Here is a 24,181-nt window from a genome sequence, read left to right on the forward strand (position 1 = left end):
TACATACATATGTGAAAAATAAGAGATTGTTTCATTTGAAGTAATTTTAATGTAGCCATATAATGTTACAATGAACAAAAAGTATACTATACCACTGTACCTCTCTTTCGGCGCAACAAAGTAACAAGATTCTCTATTTATAACGGTGACATCGTATATGTATACGTAATAAATACATAGTAAAGTTTCGTTGTGTAACTAACGCGCGTACTAAAGGCATAAATACAAAATAAGACTATGTATTCGAACAAAATTAGTTTACAAAATATAAATCTATTTAACGGTTTTATAACACATACACTATTTCATATTTTATACGAGATATATATGTACACAGATCGGCATTTCTTCATTAAAGACTCGATCATATAAAAAAACGGACAGTATATTAACATTTCATGAAAAATTGGATACATTTTAAACAACTGTGAAGCTATAAATTTCTCAATAATCATCACGAGAGCAGGCAATAGCAGTCATTAATTAGTGTTTCATGAATTTATCTATAAATAGAAATTTTTTTTATTTACGTTCATAACTGGCATAAACAAAATTTTTCCACATATTATTCCAAACAGGCCAATTGAAAAAATTATAATATACATTCGACACACAATTACCATATAAACATTTTCCGAAATGCATTATTACGACGTTATTATTATAAAGAATATATCTCTATAAACGACAACCTGGATTCAGTATTTTATTCCAATAATTATCGTAAAAATCAATAAATCGCTAAATGACAAAAAATTTAAACACTTCTTTCGTTAAATATTGATAAATTATTCACCAAAAATTTGCAAACAATGAGATTTTAAGTAACTCTTCAGATTCAGAAATTTTTTAAATAAATTCTTTAACTTTAATCTTTTAAATAAATTCCGTAACTTTTTTAGAGGAATAAAAGTTTATAATTTCATGAAACTGAATTTTATACAAACGCATTATATATTGTCTTATATAATGAGCCCCATGGAAACTTTTTATAAACATGTCGGACATCAAAACGGTATCATTTTGTATCAAAATGTTCTATCAAAATCAATATCTGTGCCCGCACAATTTGATGCATGGACTGGTAATTATAATTTCTTGAACGATGAGCTTTGACATATTACATTTAAATCTTGTTCGATGCTAGAGCAACCGAACGATTACCGTTTAAAACAAAAGTCAAAGTGTATATAGCTTTTAAAAATAAATACCGCGTATCGACATGTATAAAATCCGAATAACATCCGGATAACAGTTTGATTTTCGCCAAAAATAATGTTGTGTAGATAATATCGATATGAAACAACGCAACAATAGTTTATAAGATGATAAAATACCTAATGTAAATACAGCGTTCCTGCAGCACATACGGTGAATATATCGCGTATGAAACGCGTAGTCTAAACCCGACTAATCATCTAAATTTTAGTTATAACGCGTACGCGCGTGAACAACGATGTGTTAGTTTTAACTGAATGCGAACGTTTACGTTTAATATAGCATAAGCAGAACACTTTTGTAGAAATTATTCTCGTATGTCACGGATATTAAATATAAAACGTTTTACACCGTTTAACATGAAACTCTCGTTTAAGTTTCTTTTTGTGCACCTTCTCAAGATTTTTGAGACTTATCACATTTCATTATAAACTAACGAGATTCAAGTAATATCTTAAGCAGAGATGTAAATTTTGAAGAATTTCAAATCTAAAAGCGACATATTATATCGAGACATCATAAATCATTTTTGTACACAACGAAAGTACACTTTTGACGATAATATACGGTTGAGTCATATTAATCTTGTCATGCGCTGCAACGATCTATACTTTATTTCAGTCTGTTTTATTAATAAAGCGTTATTTTATTCATAAAGCTATAAATTCTTCCCTAGAAAAGTTGTTCATTTAAAAAAACCTCGTGCAGTCTGCATTAAGTATCTTGGTAATCAAAGAATATTCGATATTCTAATACTAGAGTGATCTTCCTTGATTCCAATAGCTTGATTCTCGCTTTAAAGTATTAATCAATACTAATGTGTAACGTCATATCTGTTCGAAAAAGACATGGATACTCACTGCTACGTAATCATATTATTTATCCGATGGTCCTTTACAATTATCAACAATCTAAAGCCTTATCAGTACTCTTTTGGTCCTATTGTCTATTATACTACATATCAACGTCCAAGTTTCGCTTCTCGCACCGATGTATAACGGCAGGCCTAAAAACGCGATTGTACATCATAATTTCATCTCCCATAAAACAATATGTGCGTCGTTGCTGTTAGGATCTTTAAATGCATAGGTCGATTTCGAATTCTTGTCAATACCGGATTGCGCGTGGATTTGCCTCCAATTAACATAACCGCGTCCACCCATCAACGTCAACACCGTCCGCTTGGGTTGATCTACTTGCTGAGTCGCTTTGCCATTTTTCTTGCCGTTCGTCTTGAGATTGGTCGCGGACCTTGCTTCCAATCCCGATTCTACTATGCTATTATTAGGTGTAGATAGGTCATAGGGACCATTACGACTAGCTATGCTACTATTACGCGATAACTTTCCAGTTTTTAGGGATATATTCTCTTCCGAACCGGAAGACGTGTACAAGGAGCTGGCGTGAGAGTCCACCGACCAGTTGGAAAGATCCAACGATCTAGGCCTAGTGATTTTCATTTTTAATCTACGATCCAAAGTACTCACTTTATTTGGTATGGCCGCCAGCTCCGGGTCACTTCTTCTCAACGACTCGTAAATGGGATCTATACCCGAATTGTTTTCATTTTCGTAATCCTTCACGTACATCAATTCACCGTACAGCCCATAAACGTCACAGTTTTCGCCGGAACTTTGCGAGCTGGAGAAGGAATTTGACAGAAATCCACAACCGGCGCCCAATCCTCGTGGAAGAGTTTTTGAGCCTCTGCAATCGTATTCCTTGCTTCGCTTTCTCCTCAACATCACCGGACTGCTCGTTAGCTGCTGCTTTAGTTTCACGATGTTACTACACACAGAGGAATCTAAACTCGTTCTGTCACGCGACGGTCTCTGCTCGGTATCTCTCGTTCTCAGTTGTACACTCTCGTCGTCAACGTTAACGCGTTCCTTCGCAGAACAAACAGTGTTTTTTGTGTTATGTATCGCCAGCAAAAACGTGATCGGACCGAAGTGGGCGTGATACGAGATATTGACACGACCACTGATGATAGGTACACCCTCCAATCGCGGTAGAGGAATAGTCAAACTTATACCTACATTCGTACCAACCCATAAGAGACCTTTGCACGCTAATAGCGCTGTGACTGTGACCGTAGTTTGATTATTAATAGCAAAATTGCTGCTGCTCGAGTTGCCAGGATTATTCATTTTCGTCACTCTTAACACATTGGACGCTATATTGATGTCCTGCAGGTGTTTAAATGTTTCCGTATGATAAAGGCAAACTGTGCTCGAGTTTTTCAGAGCGACCCAAAGACCGACTCCGGAATGAGCCATGAGTTTCACATTCCCGACGTGCTCGTGCTGCGCGCTGAAGTTCTTGGTGACTTCACCCGAAGTAGCGTTAAGAACCCACACCTTTTTGGCACAGGCGGCATAAACCGATGTATTGATTGGCATCAAGCACGAGACGGGATCGCTACCCAGTGATATGCTGAAAGAATCCTTAAGATTCCAGGCACCGTCGACTTGTCGCTTATACATAAGTAACAAGCCCGTGCCTAAAGCTACGAAAACATTGTCGCAATGATACTTGATTTCTATTATGGGACCTGGGACGGAATAACTGCCAATCTCTTCTTCTTTCTCGGGTTCTGCAGCGGCATAAATGATAATCCTCCGAGAATCAGTACCCATCCATACGAGATCACTAGCGAGAGTGGTAAGATCGCTGGACACTCCTTTTACAAACTCGATAGCGTTGACTCTAGTTTCAACCAGATCGAAAGTAGTTATACGTTTCAAACAAGTCGCCGAAGCTGTTGTCGACTGACCGAAAATCGTCACATGGCTAGATATTCCATCCCCCGTACATATCCACAAATAATTTTGACTTCTACCTCGTCGCCTCGTGGAACGTGAATTTTCAATGGAATAATAACAACCGCAACGCACCTGTAAGTGAAATATATTACGACATATAAATGCAATGTATGAGCAATAAAACATAAATATACAGTATATTCTTTGTCTGAACTCACCTCGGTCTGATGTTGCGAATGATACACTGTTTGTGAACTAACGAAAAGTGGCATTTTTGTGGACGGCCTCTGCTCTTGTTCAGGTACTTCCCACGATGGCGAATTATTTGGATCTAAAGCTAATTGCGCCAATCTAAGTTCTGTTATCCAATCTTTCTTCACTAATGGATTTTCCGTTTGAAACGTATACATTTGACCTTGTTTTGTGACTAGCTGAAGGCAACAACTGTCAGCCCATACCATATCCTCATCTTTCTGCTGTATTGACATTTGTATCGATTGTAGAATTTGCTTGGTAGTCTGAAGCGTTAGCCCCTTTAGATTCAAATAAATAAAAGAAATACATTCAATATTATCCACAAGTCGACTACAACTTTTAAATTTCTTCAAATATTTGATTCAACATAGACATGCCGTAGCAAATTCATCAATTTGTCTTTACCTCGTATCTGCCCTTCAACTGGGCCACCAAATCACTTATTCTGGACATCACTTCGTAATCGTGCATAAGATCATTCATTTCTACACAGAGATTGTCCGCGTCGGTTGCCTGTCCACACTCTCCGCTTTTGTCGGATTTTAAACTACCACCTTTATTCAAGCCAGCAGTGAGTAACCGACTTAAGGTTGGTGAAGTGCTGGTGTCTTGAATCTAAAATAAATAAATAAACGATATTGGAAATTTTAAATGTGATCTTAAAGAAATGTTCGCTCGCGAATTAATAATTACAACACTGAACAAGATCATAAAATATTCTATATTTTTGTAATGTATACCTCGATATCTGACACTGGATATGTCCATTTTAATGTTAGTCGTTCGTTTCCCGAAAAATCCTCTGTAGATCGCGGAGTGACCGAAACGCAAACTACTAAATCGTTCAGTAACAATAGTCTTCTTCTCTTGGATTTCGTTATCATGCCATTTTGATTAAATTCCTATAACCGATGTGTTGGTTTACATAGATATGACATTGTTTAGTATATATACTAAATCCGTTAAATCTTACCAATTGCGTGACGTTGTCTTCCCTAATAAGATACCGAGACGCTGAAGAAAGCGGACGATGTGACAACTTTCCGGAAACGTGCCGCAACATTTCTTTAAACGCTTGGAATTGTTCCGCTTCTCGTTTTCTTTCGTTTAGCATTTCTGCCAAACTCTCGAGTTGTGTTAACGCTAACTGCAGCGACATTCTGTCATGGTGTCCTTGCGGTGTATGCTTCAATAGATCCTAAATATAAAACATGTATTATATTTTAATGACACTAAAAAGTAATTTATTGTACAACATTAAAGCACTTACTTGTAAAAATAAGATAAATTGTGGAAATCTCTGCACGGGTTTAACCATTAATCCAAAGAAAGATAATCTATCATGAGCACTTATTTGTTTCACCTATATAAAAATAACGATTATAAATGTCAAATTTAAATTGGGATATACAAATCATTTTGCAAAGTTAGTACCTTAAAAAAATCTGCGAGTGCAGTCTTTCTCTTCGATTCTTGTTTAGCTAAATCCATCGCCACAGAAAAATTGTTTATAAAACCGCTATAAATGTCAAGAACAATGGCTTTGCTAAAACTCGCAACGAACACGTCTCCCAACTTTTCATCCTTATCCCAGGATCGCACGCATTCTGCCAAAGCAATTCTAAACAACGTGTGGCACTGTAAAATTTCGGGCAGTCTATGAAACAACGTCGCGATTTTAGATTGACTCAGTATAGGCGGCGAAGATTCCTCCAACGGTTTTTTGTATTCCTAAACATTAAAAGTCATCTGTGTGAAAAAAATGTCTCTCATCGCTAACGCCGGTGTCAGATCGCCTTTCGATACGTACGTTTACCAGTCTCTGCAAAGTAGATACGTAACTATTTTCAGAGTGTACTATCGCAGCCACAATATGTCTACGTTTCAGCTGCTGAGGGGACAGGTTTGGAGGTGGCGACGGGAGTGTAGGCGGAGCTTGTCTTCGCTGTTGCATGCACTGAAATTGTACCATAGCACTGTTCTCTTCGTCGACCTAAAAATATGGTTTATTTTCGATGAGTATCCCTTCAATCGGAGTAAATGACGCGTAATGAGCAATTAATTTAATTTGCGAAAAGGTGTATAAAGAAAATGCTCACTTCGCAGAGTTGTGGCATTTGTGACGCATTTTTGACTGGACTGGTCAAAGACACCGTGTCCGATGAATCGACATCGTAATGATGCGCCGAACCTCGACGGATGCTGAACCACCTCGAGAGGCGACCGTGACTTCCCGGAGACTCCAATAGATCCACGTTGTTCACCGGCATATTTGGGAATCGCCACTTGTCACAAAGCGTGCGCGCCTTATGCAACGTGTTTCTCAACTGACAATTGCTTCTGCAACAACAAGGAGCGAATAAGCGGCGAGGTTTTCATTATGGACTTTAGCTTCTCGTCAGTGTTACGTAACGAGGATCGCACTTACTTAATACTGATATTACTCTTTTCGCTCTCGTCATCGGAGGAAAGATCGTGGTCAGACGCCGAGCACCAGGAGTCCTCGCTTCTAGCGGACTGCGTGGACGTGTTGGACCTGCTGGTCTCCAACGAGGAATGATGTGCGTGCGAGTTCCCGCTGACCGTTTCCATTTTGCCCGGTGGTCCTACGTCATCCCACGATCTGCATCTTGAACGAGGCTCATCTGGAAAACAAGAACAAGAAACTCACGATATATAATATACGACCGATTGGGAAAGGACAACTTCGCGCGCGTCTACCTCCCCGATTCCGATACAAACAAAAAACAAAAAGGGTGGGGGAGAAGAGGGTTCCACGACCTCGGAGGATTCAATGGATCGGCTTCGCAATGCCTTGTGATTTACTGTGTAACTAAGTAAGTAGTTTTCGATCGCGTCATCACGATCGGCTATAGATATTCGCTATGCGTCACCGCTCCGAGGAGAGAACCGAGGCGATTTTTTCCGCGTGTTTCCATCCTCTCTCGGCGATACGATCGCGACGCACGACCGGCCACGGCCACCACGTTAAAGAAGAGGGGAGGAGGGTCCTCCCTCCTCGCGCGGAAGCGTCGCCGGTCGCCCCGGTCGTCTTTATTGGACCTTCCGCTGCGCCGCGCGATCGCGTTACCCGGTGCATTAGCGTCGCGACGATAATCGGGTTAATGCGACGTGTGTGTGCGCATACGCTCGACCGACGGACGCCCCGTTCCCACGTTTCTCGCGAAGTGCGCGTTTACCGGCACACTAATACGACGATCTACGACGCAATCGCGGCGGCCGACGCGCGCGCGTCGTCAGTTGGACGCCCCCCTGGCCGCTCTTTGGTCCCCTCGCGCGAACAAAGCGGTCACCACGTATCGTCATCTCGCGGACGCGGCGGTATTCCACACACGCGTCGGTGTGGAGAGGGAAAGAAGAAAAAAAAAAAACAATAAGTGAAATCGTAAAACACGCAATCGAGACATCGAGTCGGTTTACGACGGCGCCGCGCGAGGTCTTTCGTGAATTCCGAGGACACCGAGGGCAGTAAACAGCCAGCGGTCGTCGATGCGAGCCCCGATCTCGCCCCGAGACGACGAAATTATTATTCCGCGAGGAAATTGGAGAGAAAAGAGGATTACGCGAGGGGGGAGGAAGGGAGTACGCGCAACCGGCGCACGAAGAGAGACTCCGCCTGCCGCTGCTGTCACGCGCGAGCGCGCGCCGATTACCCAATACTTTCACGTGGAATTAAAAAGGAATACGGGACACGAGATCGGTCCGCTCTTACGCGGCCCACGCACACCGCGCGGCAGCGCGTAAACGTCGCGCGACGCGCACGTACCGAAAGTCTCAAGGTGGCCGCGGCCCGCGAGCGACACCACGCACAGGCCACGGCTGCTAGCCACACACACAGCAGGTAACGAGAGAGCGAGACGCCGCGTGATTCACGGTGATGCCGCGCGAACCGCCGCCGCCGACGACGACGACGACGACGACAGCGGCAGCAGCGATCGTACCGCGCGTCTCCTCTTCTTCGAGGACCGAGCGACGCGCACGACGCGGCCGACACTAGTCGTCCTCGGGATAAACGAGAGCCTCTATATCGCGCGTATCTATCAACCTGCTGTCCGCGCGTGCTCCCCCCTCTCCCCCCCGGGAGAGAGGGAGACGATCTAATGACGAATCGTTCCCTCTCGCTCTCTCGCTTCCGCGCCGCGTGCTTGCGTTTTACCCGTAATAATTGCCTTTGCGTATTTCTGACTTCCGCAAATAGTCTCCCCCGAAACCGATTCGTTTAACGTGACTTTTAACGTCATAATCGTGGAATCGAAAGGTCCTGTCGAAAAGTGTAAGTTATTCAGAGATGATAAATCGGAGGGAGGCGGGGGGAGCCGTTGGTACGCTCCACTTTCCGCGGGAGCATTAAACCTAAATGTCATAACGAGAGACAATTGTTTAACTCTACATATTTAAGGCAATCGAGGCCCGGCGCGGCGGCGGCGACGCGACGGTCACGCTCGGCGTTTACGACGGGCCGGGCGACGGGATCAAGCCGGGCTCCTCTTCTTCTTATAGCGGATAACGCTGTAATCTCATTCCCGACAACGGATCTCGAAGGGTTCCCTCCTTCGCGTGAGCGAGTCCGCGTCGCTCGAAGATGTGTGTGTTTTACGTTTCACAAATGTAAAAATTTTTAACAATATGAGAAACATCAAGGATACATACATTAAAGAAATATTTTAAAAATAAACATCAGTTCGAACAATATCATATAAAAAATTGGAATTTATCTCCGGGTGTGTTGTCCGACGATAGAACTACCTCAAAGCGCCCCAAAGACGATGGTGAAGAGAAGGTTGACGTTCTCACGTCGAGCGATGTTCCGCGGGGCCTGTTACCGCCCCCCCCCCTCCCCCCGTTAATCTAAAGCGTCTCGGCGCGTTTAATACCTGGTACTCGCCCAATTTCCTTTCACTATCTCGACCAGTTCTCGTTCGCTATGAATATGGAGCAACGGCGCGTGCGCTTTCAGCAACGGGCGAAAAATTCGCGAGCCCGCGTGACATTTCAATAGGCGCTTTCGCGATAAAGAGCACGCCTACGCACGGCCAGCAAGGTTTCTTTGATGCACTAGATATTCGGTATTGCGTAACGTGAACGTATTTGTATGATGGAAAGGCACATGGCAACGGCAGATATAATTCTATAATCGTTAGGCCATAAATTACCTTCTTTTTACGAGAGATCCATATCTGTTCGTTATTAAGCCACGAATTATTTTCTCTTTACAGATACATCATTTATCACTTTAGACTATCAAATACATATTTAGTATCAGCAAAAAGAGAGAGATTTAAACATATATGTATTATAGAAATTAAAAATATATTTATACTTAGAATAGATGCTTTGAATAATAATTTCTACAATGTAAAGCTCATTTCCATCAGGTCTATACTTGCGTCAAGTTTCTGAACAGAATTTGTTTTATAATATATTTTTATGTTTGTTTTTTATTCTGTAAGGGCCGATTGTTTCAACTTCTAGATAAACTTATCACCTATCAGGTGTAGCATGTGTAGCATATCTTCACTTTTTTTTCTAAATAAATAAATAAAAATAAACACATACTTACCTGATAGACAAGTTTATTAAAAAGTTGGAACAATCATCCCTTAATCGTTTAATTCAAATAAAGAACCATAGAATTATATAGCTTTTCTGTCTGTAGAAATTATAGAGTCAGATAAAATCATATAAAATTTCTACATGTGTTTCTATCAATTTCTATCAAACTTTGTGAGCAGGGGTTTCTTCTGAATTCGTTCTGAATACAAATTATGAATCGCCCAAGGTGTGCTTACGGCAACGATAACATGAGAATTTTTCGCGCTGCCAAAAGCGCAAGTCGGCGCGACCGGCTTTACCGTGTTTTTTTTTTTTTAAGCGTCATATTCGCGTTAGTCTCAGCAATGCTCAGCAGTGTGCGTGAACAACGCAGCAATTTTCCATATCGCTCACGGGTCAGAGCGTTAGTTAATGATTAACCGATTGCGCATTCTGAACTAACGCGAGGGATCGACCCGACGGTGACCTTTTACGCGCGCACCGAGAGGTGACCCCCCCGGTGGTGCCGTAACGACTCGATTGTCGACCGCTCCGAACGAACAATTGCGATTTGATCTCTGATCCGAAGCGATCGACGGAAACCGAGCGAGAAGACGGCTTGATATACGATCGGACGGACGGCGATCGACGTCGTTGCGGAGATCTTAAGCTGATTATACTCGGTAATCTGTTCTGATGTTTAAGCTCATCGTAAGGGGATGCTAGAGATATTTTACCGATTAAGCAATCACTTTTGTAATGAGATTTTGTATTTGTTGATTAAGTATTTTTGTTATAAATGGAATTTCTTTCAATCTTGGTATATAAAATCCAATCAGCAGATATAAATACGTACACGGAGAGAATTTTCTCTTAAAAATTACCCTGAAAATCGTGGTAATTATGAAACAACGTTAACCTTGAAAAAGTTTACTATACTTTTAACAAAATTTACTAAAATTTAAAATAAAATTTGGCAAAATTTTGTCAATTTTACTATACTTCTAACAAAATTTGCTAAAATTTTGCCAAATTTTATTCAAATTTTAATAAATTTTAGTAAATTTTGTTAAAAGTATAATAAATTTCTTCAAGATTTACGTTGTCTCACAATTTTCAGAGTAATTTTTAAGAAAAAATTGTCCCCGTGTATACTTTAATTCTAAAAAAAATGTTCCAAATCTATAAAAAATACATGTAACAAAATCTTGTTACGAAAATTTTGTACGTATCTCCTTCATTTTGTAAATTCTTTTCTAGAATTAAAGTATACGTAATTAATATCAGTCTGTAGACTGGACTTTATACCGAGAACGGAAAGAAATATATGTAAAATCTTGTTAATGATGTGCACTAACGATTATACATTATCGACCCCGATCAAGTTTGACGAGGAGATGTCGTGAACCAATTAGAGATTATTAATTAACGGACTATGAATAGCGGTCTTAAACGGTCGGTAATACTGAACCAGTAATACTGACAGCATCGATACTTATGTAACCACGGGTTATTCCTGCGATTATGTCATTCATTGTGGAACTGGCGGAAATACTGACGCGTTCTATTGACACGATCAATATTACTGTCAATGTCCCTGTCGCACAGTGATACTGATGCTCGGGAATAAAAAAAGAAAGAAGATTGGATCACCGTCAATGTTCTACGTCGATCCATCATTATTAACCACACACGATCCATAATATCGCCAATATTTGTTTATATACCGACAGTATTCGGTTGTATAAGGTCGCCCTATTACGCCGACGCAATCGTCCCAATCTTCGTCGATGCGGGCGTTTTAATGGCTGCTCCATAACACGAGGCGATAACTGCCGAAACTATAATTAACTCCTCAACGAGATGCGGAAACGCGTCTACGTAAGACCGATACGTTTGACGCAAACTCGATCATCGAAATCGTACTCGAGACGTAAATACTGTGTAGGACAACGTCAATCGTATATACGCTATCTACCACGATGATCATCCGTGATCGGCGCTATGGAAATTTTTTGAAAGTACTCGCAAAAGAATTAATGCTATTTAATATAAAATTTTGAATAACGCACGGAAATGAATAATTAGTATTGGTATCAATAGTATCTAACTAAAAATAAGCCGGTTAATTCAATAATAATAATGTTAACGAAACGAATACGTTACGATCTTGTTCTAATAAAAATGTTATTCGTTTCATTAATGCTGTTTTATTAAATTAATAAGATTATTTTTAATTAAACAGCTGTTGACTAATAGTGTTATCATTTTTCACGTGTATATAACTATAAGGTGACGATGCAAAGCAAAATCGCAATTCAAAACGGTATTTATTGTAAGATCTAACTGTATTTAATCACATTACACAATCTTTTACCATTATGTGTTTCCTAATGAAAATTCGACAGCGGTACATACGGTAAGATGAAACTCGCTAAGCAGACAACTCTGGGACAACATGCTATGTACACATGGACTACACCTGGGATCTCTTCATGTCCGACCGGGATATTTTTATGTCTGACAAGAATGCATATTTCTTATCAACCCCCCCCCCCCTCCACGAGAATACCAAATGTAAAACACGATTATAAAACATAAATTTAAATGCGCTTGCTAAGTTGTAAAATATAAATGAGATATCTTCAAAGATCTTGAATTAACTCTCCTTCGTACACACGATTTATCACGAAAATGATAGAGTATTAATTTTCTTTAAAAAATTAAGAGCATTGTAATTGTAAGATTTATATACGATTTTTTTTAAATAAACAATCACACAAATACTTTCCACGCGGAAAAAAGAGTTTTGCTAGAGTACCTAGAAATTTAGTTACAAATACAGATCTGCAATTAATTTTGTTGGATCATCAAAATAATTATATAGGACGCTCAATTACTATGAGTAATGCTACAAAAAGTTTAGACTTCCAACAACTCGGGGCTTAAGCGTCCTACTTAATTATTTTAATGATTGAACAAATTATTCTATTTTTTTTCTTTCTTCTTTAAATTAAATTTTTAGATACTTTAGCAAAACCGTTTTTTTTTTCGTGTAAAAATATTAGAGTGTATGTAAGAGTCGTTGAAAAATTTGATTATACTTGTAATAAAAATTAACTTTGACCCTAACGTGTAGAGAAAGTGCTGAAAAACAGCAGGTGTATGGAGAGTTAAAACTATCGTCGGATTCGTGTTTACTCCTTCGTGTTTACTCCGGATTTAGCCTAATTAAGACTGAACCTATAAAAGTCTTGTGGCCTGCTTCCAACATCTCTCGATAATATCAAAACATAACAAATCTGCGGGAGAAGTTAGGAAAGTTGAGAGGAGGAAGGAGAAGGGAATACGAGAGAGCAAACAATATTCTTCCTCGCGCGCCGCGTCAGCCGTAAAATTATACCGTAAATTTCAAGATTACATGTACACGGATTATTTACGTAATGTTTACGTTACGTTCACACGAATGTTTGTCTTTTTTCATGTAGACAATGCAAGCAATGCAAATTATTAAAAATAAAGTAATTCAATAGAAAACGTAATTATAATATAACTGACCTAAATATTGACAAAATAAAAAATATAACATTAAGAATAAATTCACCAAGAAGTTGTTCCAACTTCTTGGTGAATTTACCTTTTGGATAAACACTTGTGTGTCTACCTCCATTTTTTCCTAAGTAAATAAAGACACATAAGGTTTGTTTTTGGTACAGCTACGCTGCTGTACTGGTGCAATAAGTTAGAATGAGAAAAAAATATATTTGTCTTATTTTAACTTACTGCACTAGTTCATCAGCAGTGGATCAAAGAACAGGCCTATACTTATCTAACAAGTAAGTTTACCGAAAAGTTGAAAACGGCCCTGAATAAAAAAAAAAGAATATAATTTTCGTTATTTCTGATGAAATCTGAATCTCCTACGATCCATTGTTTGCTTATTGTTTACATAAGTACTTCACATATACGTAACGCGGTTACGTAAAACATAGTTTACATCGTGTATAAGTAAATAATGCGGATTATTAATATTTTTCGCCTGTAAAAACGCCCGGACTCCGATCGCCGCCTCTGGGTGACCATCGGTCGTTACGTCGGTACATGTCGTCGCGTTTGCCGGAAACTGGTACCGGCGACGCGCTGACATAACGCGCTGTAATAATCGCGTCGAGCGTCGACGCTCCGGCGACGTTTTTCCCCCCTGAGATGTGGAGGCGCGCGAAAAGCACGACGACAACGCGATCAAAGCGTCGCTTATACAAAACGAACCGAACCGTTCGAAATACGATACGATCGCGTCCGCTTCCGTTCGCTCGGCGCGTCGACTCCGTTCCGTTTCGATGTTCGCGACGATCGACGGAGTCGACGCAAAAGGGACGGCGGACCGAGCGGGCGAGGAGGACCAGGCAGGCGGCGGACCATGGGGACCAAGGCACGAGGAGATCTCCTCGTCGTCTACGCTCGGGAAATCCGCTTACTTACATTTGATGAGGACAACCCCGTTGTGCAGTTCCTCCATCTCGCGGAGGCGAGAATGCTCCTCGCGACGATTCACTCGCGTAACGCGCTCCCTCTTTTCTTTCTTTTTCCTTCTCTTTCTCTCTCTCTCTCACCCACTCTTTGTTTCTCACTCACTCTCTCCTCCACTATCTCATCGTCACTTGGAACGTATTCGCGGAACGCGACCGCGCTACCACACGCGAACTCATAGCGCGAGCGCGCGCACGCGTGCACACGCGCGCGCACAGCCCGGATGCGCGATTATCGCGCGATTATTACGCGATTTTACGAGGCGAAAAATCACATCGGGACACGTGCCTGCGCACGGCGGCCGGCCGCGGCCCGCACAATTAACAGCAACGCCAACGAAGATGAAGAAGAAGACGAGGAGGCGGAGGCGGAGAAGAAGGAAGAGGAGGTGGAGGAAGAGGAGGTGGTGGACAACAGGACGCTGCTCCGCGGCGCGCCGCGCCGCGCTCGACGAAGACGCGCCACAAGCGAAGCGAAGCAGAGCGAGGAGAGCGAGCGAAGCGAGTCAACATGGCCGCGCCGCGTGCGTGCTTCTGGCCCCGGCCCTCCGCGCTCGTCGTACAACACTGACGGCCGGAGGTTTAGAGAAAGAGGCGAAGGGCACGCGGAGGAAACGGCGGCCGACGGGGGCGTGGGAGGGAGGGAGGGAGGAAGGAACGCGAGCGAGCGAGCGGAGGAGGGCTGTTGCAGCTGACAAACGAGAGAGAAAGTACGAGCGATTGAGAGTGAAACGCACCAACAAACAGCTCTCGGCCGCTCGCCTCGCGCTTGCGGCGCGCAGCTGGGTATATACGGCGACAGCCGCGACCAAAGAGAGAGAAAGAGAGAGAGAGAGAGAGAGGACGAGAGGTGGACGGACGGGTCGAGAGACGGTGAATGAATATAAAAGAGAGGAAGAGGCGCGGTGCGGCGGAACGCGCGAGGAGGAACAGGGAGAGATGAAGAGAGAAGAAAAAAATATATATATGGCGCGACAGCTGGGGCCGAAGAATCCAGATAATAAGAGCGATAGAGAAAGATTCGAGATAATGAGAGCGCGCGAGAGAGAGACGCGAGATAATCTCGCTTTAGAGGGGGAGGGGGGGGGGGAAGAGGAACACCACCACCGCCAAGCAGGCAGGCGGTGAATGCGGTGGTGGCACACAACGCGAGAGAATACTCTTTGGAAATGTATGCCGCGCGTAAGGTGTATGTACATACGCGTATTTGTTACAAATCGGCGTGACGTGTTAACGAGGGTAATTGGAGCCGGGTAATAAAAGTAATTTTCGTTCTCCATTGGCCGCGAGGGCGGCGCGGTACGGAATTATATATTGTGCGAGTCGAAGCGAGTTTCTCCGCTACTGGGCGCCCCGTAGCGCGCGAGGTCTCGCATTACAGATTATATATGTACGTATACATGAGGCACCATCGTCATCTCATCGTCCCAACGAACGCGAGACGCGGCTCGACCGATACGGTGTCACGCCGTATACACACGTTCAACCCTATCTCAGGGCACTGGCTGCTCTGCCGCTAGACGGCACCACTGGCCGTGGAATTGTTAACTTCACGCGGATTAAGCGTAACGCACAATGAAAGGCGCAACAGGCATAATAGGAAAAGGGAATAAGAAACGGTTCAATATGTTGAATAAAGACGACAGTGTTCGTCATTCAACATATTAAATTGTGCGTTATAAACTCCTTACTTTCTATTTCCTTATTCCATTGTTTATTATGTCTAAGACTTTTAAGAATAAATTGATTCAATACCAGTTAAGAGTTATCAAAATTCACAAACTGCAGCCTTTTTAGGTTTATTCTTCTTTTTTCGAATTAACGACAAAAAGCGTTGGTCAAAAATATTCGAGTTTTGACATTGAAATCATCTTCAAAGAAGAAAACAAAATTGCATGAAAAATTTGCCCAATCATAGCTTATGCAGCAAAAATGACCTTAGTTTCTGCAGTGTTAGATAAATCACTTTTAAACGAGCAAGTATATCCAAATAAACTTTTACACGAATATTTATTAAAATATAATTCATTTTTTAGTAAATGTAAAAAAAAATTTATTTAATATATACTTTCTCATCAAATTTGTTATAAATAAGTATACTGCAAACGCGATTTTATGTAAGAATCAAGAACAAACGAAAAAAATAAATAACTAAAACCAATAAACCAATAAACAATCTGTTAAATTTTGAAATGTTTGGTAATACTTTGAGATGTGACACATACATAATTATATATAATTATATATATATATATATATATATATACATACGTAATTTGTGTCGTAATGAGATATGTCGTACATAAGTAATGTTTTATTTTGATTTTAGAAATCAGCGTTTCAGAAATATCGATTCGCAGCTGTTAATTTTCAAGACGCTCTTAAATTAGATGAAGCTACGCAGGCTGCGGCTGGTATTTATTTCTTCTCTTTTGTACTCTACATCTCTACAGTGCTTTTCATGTAATGCTAATAAATAGAATTCCATCTGCATAATATGTAAAGTGATTGAGACGAATGTAAAAGACGAGCAAAAGCTTTTTAAGAAGATGAATAAAGTAATTTGTTCCGCGCGGATTACTGCAAATACGAAAAATAATTTGCTTAATTAAACTTACAGGTACCTTACTTATGCACGTAAGGCTAATTTACGGAAAATATAGTACGTTAATGATCTTAATTTATCGGAAATAAGAAAAAGAAATCGCAAACACTTTCGCGGTGTGGTCGACAACCGAGGAAAGAAATACGTATAATGAGTCCAAGTGAGCGTGTAAAACTGAAAGAGGGTTACGAGGCGTAAGCAGAAGGAAAAGGGGAAACGAGAAGAGAAAGAGAGATCGAGAGAAAAGAAGAGAAGGGAGGGAGCGAACGTTTCATGTGATCTCGCATCTGCTTCTCCATCGAGTGACCCCGGTGGGTGACCCCTTCCAAGTACCAATAATTAACTCCATTCGCCAAATGCACGCGAGCGTGCGCGGACCGAGCATAAGCGCACTCCGGCTCCGGTGTTCATACAACGCGAGCAAGCATTCCTATGAAAAGAAAGGCTGTGCGTACTCGCACAGCTATGCGGGACAAAACACCTTAAAGCGGACGCAAAGACAATGCTCGAGTATCCGCTTCTCGAGCATTCCGCAATCTGTTCTCTTTTTGTTTTCCTTTTTTTTTTTTTCGTAAAATCGTAGACACATTCCCCTTTTGTTAGACGCAATCGCGACTCTCGAAATCTCGCGTCTTGCATAATTGGTTACGATATACAATATATATCACCTTTCTCCCTTGCTCTACGTTTAACGATTTTTCGTTTCGGGGCGTGTGCGCGACTATAAATGTAAAATAAGAAAGAAATCGCTGCGCGCCCTTTACTTTCTTGCTTCCAAGAAACCGCGCTTCAACGAAAACGTCGTTTATATTCTGGCCGCGCAACGCTACTACGCATCGAGAATTTGTAACGGATTATTGCTCATGCGCGAGTAATTCACAGTCGCACGCAGTCTGCAACCGACCGTCGGGCACGATTATCGTATTCACGAAACGACGAGAATGCGATAAGAAGCGGCAGCGAGATGAGTTACGTCGGATACTTTGGCTTGGCCTCTTCGTATCTTATCTCTCGTAAACGAAATCAATACTACGAACGATTGATCGGACTCACCAATGATCTTGCTGTTACTACTGTTACTGTTACTGTTGCTGCTGCTGTTGCTGCCACTTCCGAAGGAGTGAAGTTTCTTCCAGCCTTTCCAACCTTTTTTCCAAATCATGGCGGCCTTCGTCTTACGTAGAACCCCGACCGGTTCCGAACTGCTCGTTTTTCCCATTCCTCTTCTCAAAGATCCCAAGCCCGATCTGTAAATTGAATCCAAATAGAATTGAAGTTGTTGCTTACAAAACTAAACGCCATTTAGAAACATTGCGAATTCTCGCGATTCTCCGTGTAAACGGGAACGCGCGAATGTACAGAAGTTTTTCACTAAAACGTACCTGTAGCTCGCGGTGGAGCTCCCGCTGAAGCCGCTGTCCATGTCACAACCAACGCGAGAGAGAAGATCGTCAGCGGGATCGACCGAGGGCAACAGCTCGTCGGTGGACGTCCCGTGAGCTTCCTGCGTCATCTCCTCTTCGTTGTTGTCAATCGCGGTCGGCATCAGCATCGCCTCCACGCTTAAATTGAGTTCTCCGAGCACACGACGGTGCCGCGATTGTACGCGACGCACCTCCTCTGCCACGAGTGACCTTCGCGAGCCGTGTAACGCGCGATGGCATTGCTTGCTGAAAAGTTTAACGGGTTAGAAAGTTTGAAGGGGGATCAGCTTGATTATTCACTTACGTCTTGGCAACGTTCATCCTAAAATTGCGAGTCACGTATTTTGACTATTTCCAATTAAGTTCGCGCTCAATAAACGTACGATTAAATTGAATTCGCGCACTGTGATTTGGCTGCTCATAAGGGAGGATAGATTACGAGCTATCTACCGTGGTCTCTCGACGGCGGCGTATGGAGTAATATAGTTATACACTTAACGAGCGTTCTCAATTTAAACGCGCGCGCGCGCGCGGTTTATCTCGTCTCAATGACTTATGCGCCAGTCGAGGACGCTAAATGAATAATCCACAACTTGTTTTCTTATTGTCAATCGCTATCTCCGGCATCCGGCATCTCGGGGGATACATTGAACTCCCCCGTGGGGAGCTGGAGAATCGTTGTTCACTTTGCGCCGCGCGCACGCTGCGCGCTCTCGCCCGCAGGAAAATTTTAATTCACGGCTACTCGTAAACCACGCGAACGCGTATACTTTCAACGAAGTATCTTAATGAAAGTAATTTAGATTCCCGTCGAACGGATTCTCCAATTTCCATAAAGCGAGCACAGCGACTTGTCGCGGCTTGTTACATCTCTCGCAGCTGGTAACCCGTTCGTGCAGATGATTTGTTAATGCCTCACCTGATTTCCGATATCTCTTCATAAATGTTTTCCTCCGTGCCATAGCAAGTCGTATAAGTGTGTCTCTTTAAAGGATCCGTTCTTAGCTGCTGTAACTGTTGCTGAGATTGTCGTAACTGCTGCTGCTGTTGTTGTTGTTGTTGTTGTTGTTGCTGCTGCTGCTGGTGTTCTTGTTGCTGTTGAAGTTGCTGCTGCTGCTGCTGCGACAACACTTCTGCCGGACATGTCGTGTGGTAACGAGCAGAGTCAGACTGGTAGTACGCATACGAATAATCCAATAGGTGCTGGCGCGAACTCGTGATGGTCGACACCACCGGCGATACCGGTTCCATTAACGCGTTGCACGATATCTGCGGAAAAGAACGAGAAGCACTGCTGCGCACGGATGAAAGTAAACCTTTGGACGCTAAACGACGTCACAAACGTTACGACGCTCGAAAGAGATACGTGGAAAGGATACATCTCATTCGCCTGCCTCGCTCGCTGTCGCGCGCAATTAGACGCACGAAAATGTGCGTCGTTAGCGAAATTAACGATTCGCACCTCTCGCACGGGAGACTTACCTGGTTGTGGGGTGGCGGATAAGGCGGAGGTGGGGGAAATTCCAGGTTGACTATTCGCGACGGAACGCCCGACGTCATTCCTGGGCCCCCTAAGGACGAGGCCATGGCACATCGTTTGGGGAACCTTAACTGAACCACCCCGGTCCCTTCCTCGCTACGTGTCCCATCGGCTTTTTTTCTACACAATTGGAAGAAAAAGTTGCATGTTAAATTTAATGTATACATCGTATGTCCTAAATGGTCCACTTGAGCTCTTGTATTAATCTAACACAAGCCAAACATGTTACGGAGTAACACTATTATGTTCAAAATTAACACAGAGATATAATATTTTGATATAATTTGGAAGCAAATTGTAAAAGCACATTTCTTCAGAAAAATTCATGTTCATGTTGACACGTACATTTTATTCATTTGTCTTATAATTAACGTTAGAAAACTGCGTTACATTTATTTGGTTTATTTACTTATACATGGTATTATTTTGACACTAAAAAATGTTGAACATCACTTTAACACAAAATATTTAAATAACACAATTACATTAAGTTAGATTAAATTCAATATAAAAATTTTAACAAGGATTTTAACATCTCTTTTAAAGTCTTCAAAGAACTCGTCTTAATCTTGAACAGCTTGTTTACGTAAAAAAATTGTAATTGTATAAAAAAATATATACTCATTATTTGATAATCATTTTCATTCAATTAAAAAAAGTATTCGATAAGAAGTAATATCTTCAAACAATTATAATTTTGTAATACTATACTATTAACAAAACATTATGCTCTTTAGATGACTATTATAATATTATAATATTAAAATAACATTTTTTTTAATTTAAAATTATCAAACACTTTAAAGATTTCACATTCTTGCTTATATACGAGACAATTATTGTCGAATCGACTAATTTTCCTTCTGCGTAGTCAGCTTTTAGCGATGGCAGAAAAAACACGACCGGCTCGATTTGCGCGATTCGCGGCGACGCGCGTGCCCCGGGAGACAATAGAGTCGTTGTTCCTCTCCCGGCGGAGATTATTACGCGGCGTTATTTAACGCACTTACCGAAAACGCGGGGCGTTACGAAATATAAAAGCGCGTCGCAACGCGAAAGCGGACGGCGCGGGGCGTTCCGCTCTCTCTCTCTCTCTCTCTCTCTCTCTGTCGCTCGAATGACGACGGTCAAAAAATACGACGGTCGGAAGGAAGTCGGGATGCGAGATCGGGCACGCGGCCAGCTATCTCTCTTTCGACGAGGACGCGTGGAGGGTGCGTGGGCGCGCGTTCTACTCTAAATATTTTTTAACACGCCATTCTATTAATCGCCCATAAACACGGAGCAACGGAAATAATGGGAAATGGACCGCGGCCCCGGGCGAAATTAAAAAAATTTCGCGCACGCAAACCGATCTGATAAACAAAATTGCGCGAGAGGACGGTGCTGGACGCCCTCGAGATCGATTCTCTCCCGCGTGCCCACGAGAGGTCGGAGGTGTGCGAAAATATTTACTACGGAGACAAGGAATTGTTGTTGATTCAACAATCGTTGTTTTCTATAAGAATATCGAATTTGTTAAGAACTCGATACTCTTAAATATTTCAGAAATATATACCTTTGTTTATTTCCAACTGAGGGACTTGATAATCTTAAATTTCAGTAAAATATTATATTTTAATGTTATAATAGTCCAAAGAGTGCAATATGATTGTTTTGATAATAAAAGTATTTAAAAAATTCTAAAATTTTTTGTTTGAAGATACTGTTATTTCTTTATCCAACACTTTTTCCTCTTAGAGCCGGTAACGCGTGTCTATCTTCATTCTTTTCTTAAATAAATAAAGACAGACATGTTTATCAGACTGGTAAGGTTTACCGCGAAGTTGAAACAACCGGCCCACAATACGAAAATTATTACCGAGTAACAGGAACGTATTTTTCTTGATAAAACTACACAAAAGTCCTCTCACAAGTTATGTGGTCTCAAGGTTCACGAACTCCTTAAACACTTTTCATATTCCTTATACGCGAGACAACGATTGTAGATTCGAGACTAATTCTTTTTCCGTGGAACTCGTGTAACGCATACTCTGAACGTCTCGCGATATCGCGATAAAAATATTGCGAGTGCCAAGAGTCGCGCGCACTCGGACACACAGAATACGCGTCGCGGCCACACGCGATCGTTGAAAGGAATAAATTCGTTCAAGTTTCTTTTTTTCTATCTTCGGATTACAGAAGTGTTCGAGAATCCCAACGGAATCCTCTCGCGCGAGCGATGACGAAACGACGGCGTGAAACTCGAAATTTCACACGCATGTAACACGCGCACAAACACACACAAACACACCACGTACGCACGATTGTCGCTATAATACAAAATTAATGTTAGAGTCGTTAAAATTCTCTGTCGATCGTGCAACGTCAACGTTCCGATCGCTCGGAGAAATTCTCAGAAAAATTCGCTGGCACGTGCGAAAGAAAAAAAAAAAAAAAGACGAAAAGAACTCTCGACTCGCGTTATCGCGAGAGCGGTTCCGTTTCTTCTGTCACCCGAGCGACAGAAAAAAAAATCAAGTCTTCAGGAAAACACGTACAGTCGTCTCTATTCGATCTAACAGTCAACGTGATTATCATACGCTCGTTTCCACCACGCGGCGAGAAAAAGTTGGTCCTTCACAAAAGATCCTTTAACATGGACCGTTCCACCGACAAAAAACGACCGACATGACCGGCGCAAAGCTTGTTTGTCTGAATCCTCACTTATCCTCTCTCTCTTTCTCTGGAACGTATCACGCGTTAATCCGCTTCACACATACACGATGGATAACGAACCGTCGCACGGCGGAGGAGAAAGGCCGCGGTGCACGCGCGTTTCATTGCACTCGGAAACACCCAGAAGAAGTCCAGCTACCTCGTCGGACGACTCGGAGATCTCAGGGCGAGGAAGAAGGGTTCGTCGATCCACCGCCGCCGTCGATCGGTCGCGGTGGAGGTGGTTTTCGCGCGAGGCTCCGCGTCCTCGACGAGAACGCGCGTGTACATTCGGAGATCCAGAATGGAATTGCGAGCGGGATACCTCGGACAGTAGCAGCGGCGGCAGCAGCAGCCGCCTGAGACGAGACGAAAGAGAGAGAGAAAGAGGCCCTGTCTCCTCTCTCGCCGCAACGGGACACGCTGATCTCGCGCATCCGAACGAGCTCCGCTCGGCGTTTACTCTGGCCCTTATCCCTTCGAATCGTCGTCGATGGCAGATACGCAAAAAGAGGGAGAAAGAGAGGAAGGAGGAGGAGGGGGAGGAGGAGATCCCCACGATCCCGCGACACTGCGTTCACGTGCCGCGATTGTTCGCGATCGAGTGGCACGGAGTGGCGGCGGCCGGCCGGGCCCACACACGAACGACGCGGCGAACAACGGATTCGTTTGCGCCTCGTGCCTAGATAGTTTCGCGTTCGCTCATTGTTGTATGTACTGCGAGCAAGCACGCCCCCTTGAGAAGGCAGTCGACCGGTCGACCGAGAAAAGCCACGGCGAAGAGAGGAAGAGAGGAGGAGAAAGAGAAGGCGGCGACGGCGGCGATGGTGGAGAGAAGGCAAAAGGGAAAGGGGAAGAGAGGCGAAGAGAAGGGAAGCGAAGGATCGCGAAGGGCGACGATTTCCCCCCCCCCCCCCCCCACGATCTACGCAATCAACGCGCGACATACCTCGCGATCACCCTCGTGGTTCCGCGCCAACAATCTATCGAAAATTCGGAAAAATAGGAGAATGTACAATGAAATGATAATTCCCCCTTCTCCCTCCCCCCCCCCTCTGTCGTTGCTCGATCGATCGCTCGTTCGGTCGATAAAAACACCGCGCGATCCAATGGCGGAACGATCGCTCGATCGATAAGCAGAACCCGCTCACTTCACGCGATTCCCTCGCACGTTTCCCCTCTGCATAAATCGTTCGCCTTCTCCCCCCCCCCCGTCACCTGCTTCGTCCCGAGTCGTCCGCGATGCTCACCTGCGATTCGATCGAGATCCGAGACTGAACAGGCCCGCGTCGGGAACGTATGACGCGAGACTCGTACGGCAGCTGGCCATGAGCGAGCCGCGTGTGTTGCTCAGGATCCTCGAGTGCGCGCGCACGCCGCGTCGTTTCGTAGATGGCGCCACCGTCGCGATCCACTTGCCGCGCGCGAACTCTCCTGCGTCCGACGTAGCCGGTGCTCTCCGTTTGTTTGTTTGTTTATCCCCGCGCGACGACGTTCGCGCTTTGTTTTCCCCTCCGTCCAAAATGTAAAACGTTGCCTCGATATCGCCGTGCTCGACGCACATATGTATCTTTATGTAATTTCGGTAGAAATAA

General features: G+C 43.0%; 1 protein-coding gene and 1 long non-coding RNA gene across 2 annotated transcripts; one reads left to right on the forward strand and one right to left on the reverse strand.

Annotated features, from left to right (window-relative positions):
- Window positions 1–29: 29 nt before the first annotated feature.
- On the reverse strand, window positions 30–23,931 carry LOC105833496 (rho guanine nucleotide exchange factor 10). Its single transcript, XM_036284988.1, has 15 exons — window positions 23,837–23,931; window positions 19,832–20,009; window positions 19,269–19,618; window positions 18,308–18,595; window positions 17,979–18,172; window positions 6,667–6,883; window positions 6,338–6,578; window positions 6,049–6,231; window positions 5,673–5,969; window positions 5,509–5,601; window positions 5,212–5,436; window positions 4,979–5,140; window positions 4,644–4,853; window positions 4,202–4,516; window positions 30–4,115 (listed from the first exon to the last, which is right to left on the reverse strand). Exons 1-15 carry the CDS (start codon window positions 23,914–23,916, stop codon window positions 2,244–2,246), a joined length of 4,905 nt encoding a protein of 1,634 aa, XP_036140881.1. The 5' UTR covers window positions 23,917–23,931; the 3' UTR covers window positions 30–2,243.
- On the forward strand, window positions 6,852–16,916 carry LOC114255407. The gene is made up of 2 exons (XR_003626693.1): window positions 6,852–7,075; window positions 16,650–16,916. It is a non-coding gene; the product is annotated as an uncharacterized LOC114255407 (long non-coding RNA).
- Window positions 23,932–24,181: the final 250 nt, after the last annotated feature.

Source organism: Monomorium pharaonis, chromosome 3 (assembly GCF_013373865.1).
Source record: "Monomorium pharaonis isolate MP-MQ-018 chromosome 3, ASM1337386v2, whole genome shotgun sequence".
In the NCBI taxonomy this organism is placed as follows: domain Eukaryota; kingdom Metazoa; phylum Arthropoda; class Insecta; order Hymenoptera; family Formicidae; genus Monomorium; species Monomorium pharaonis.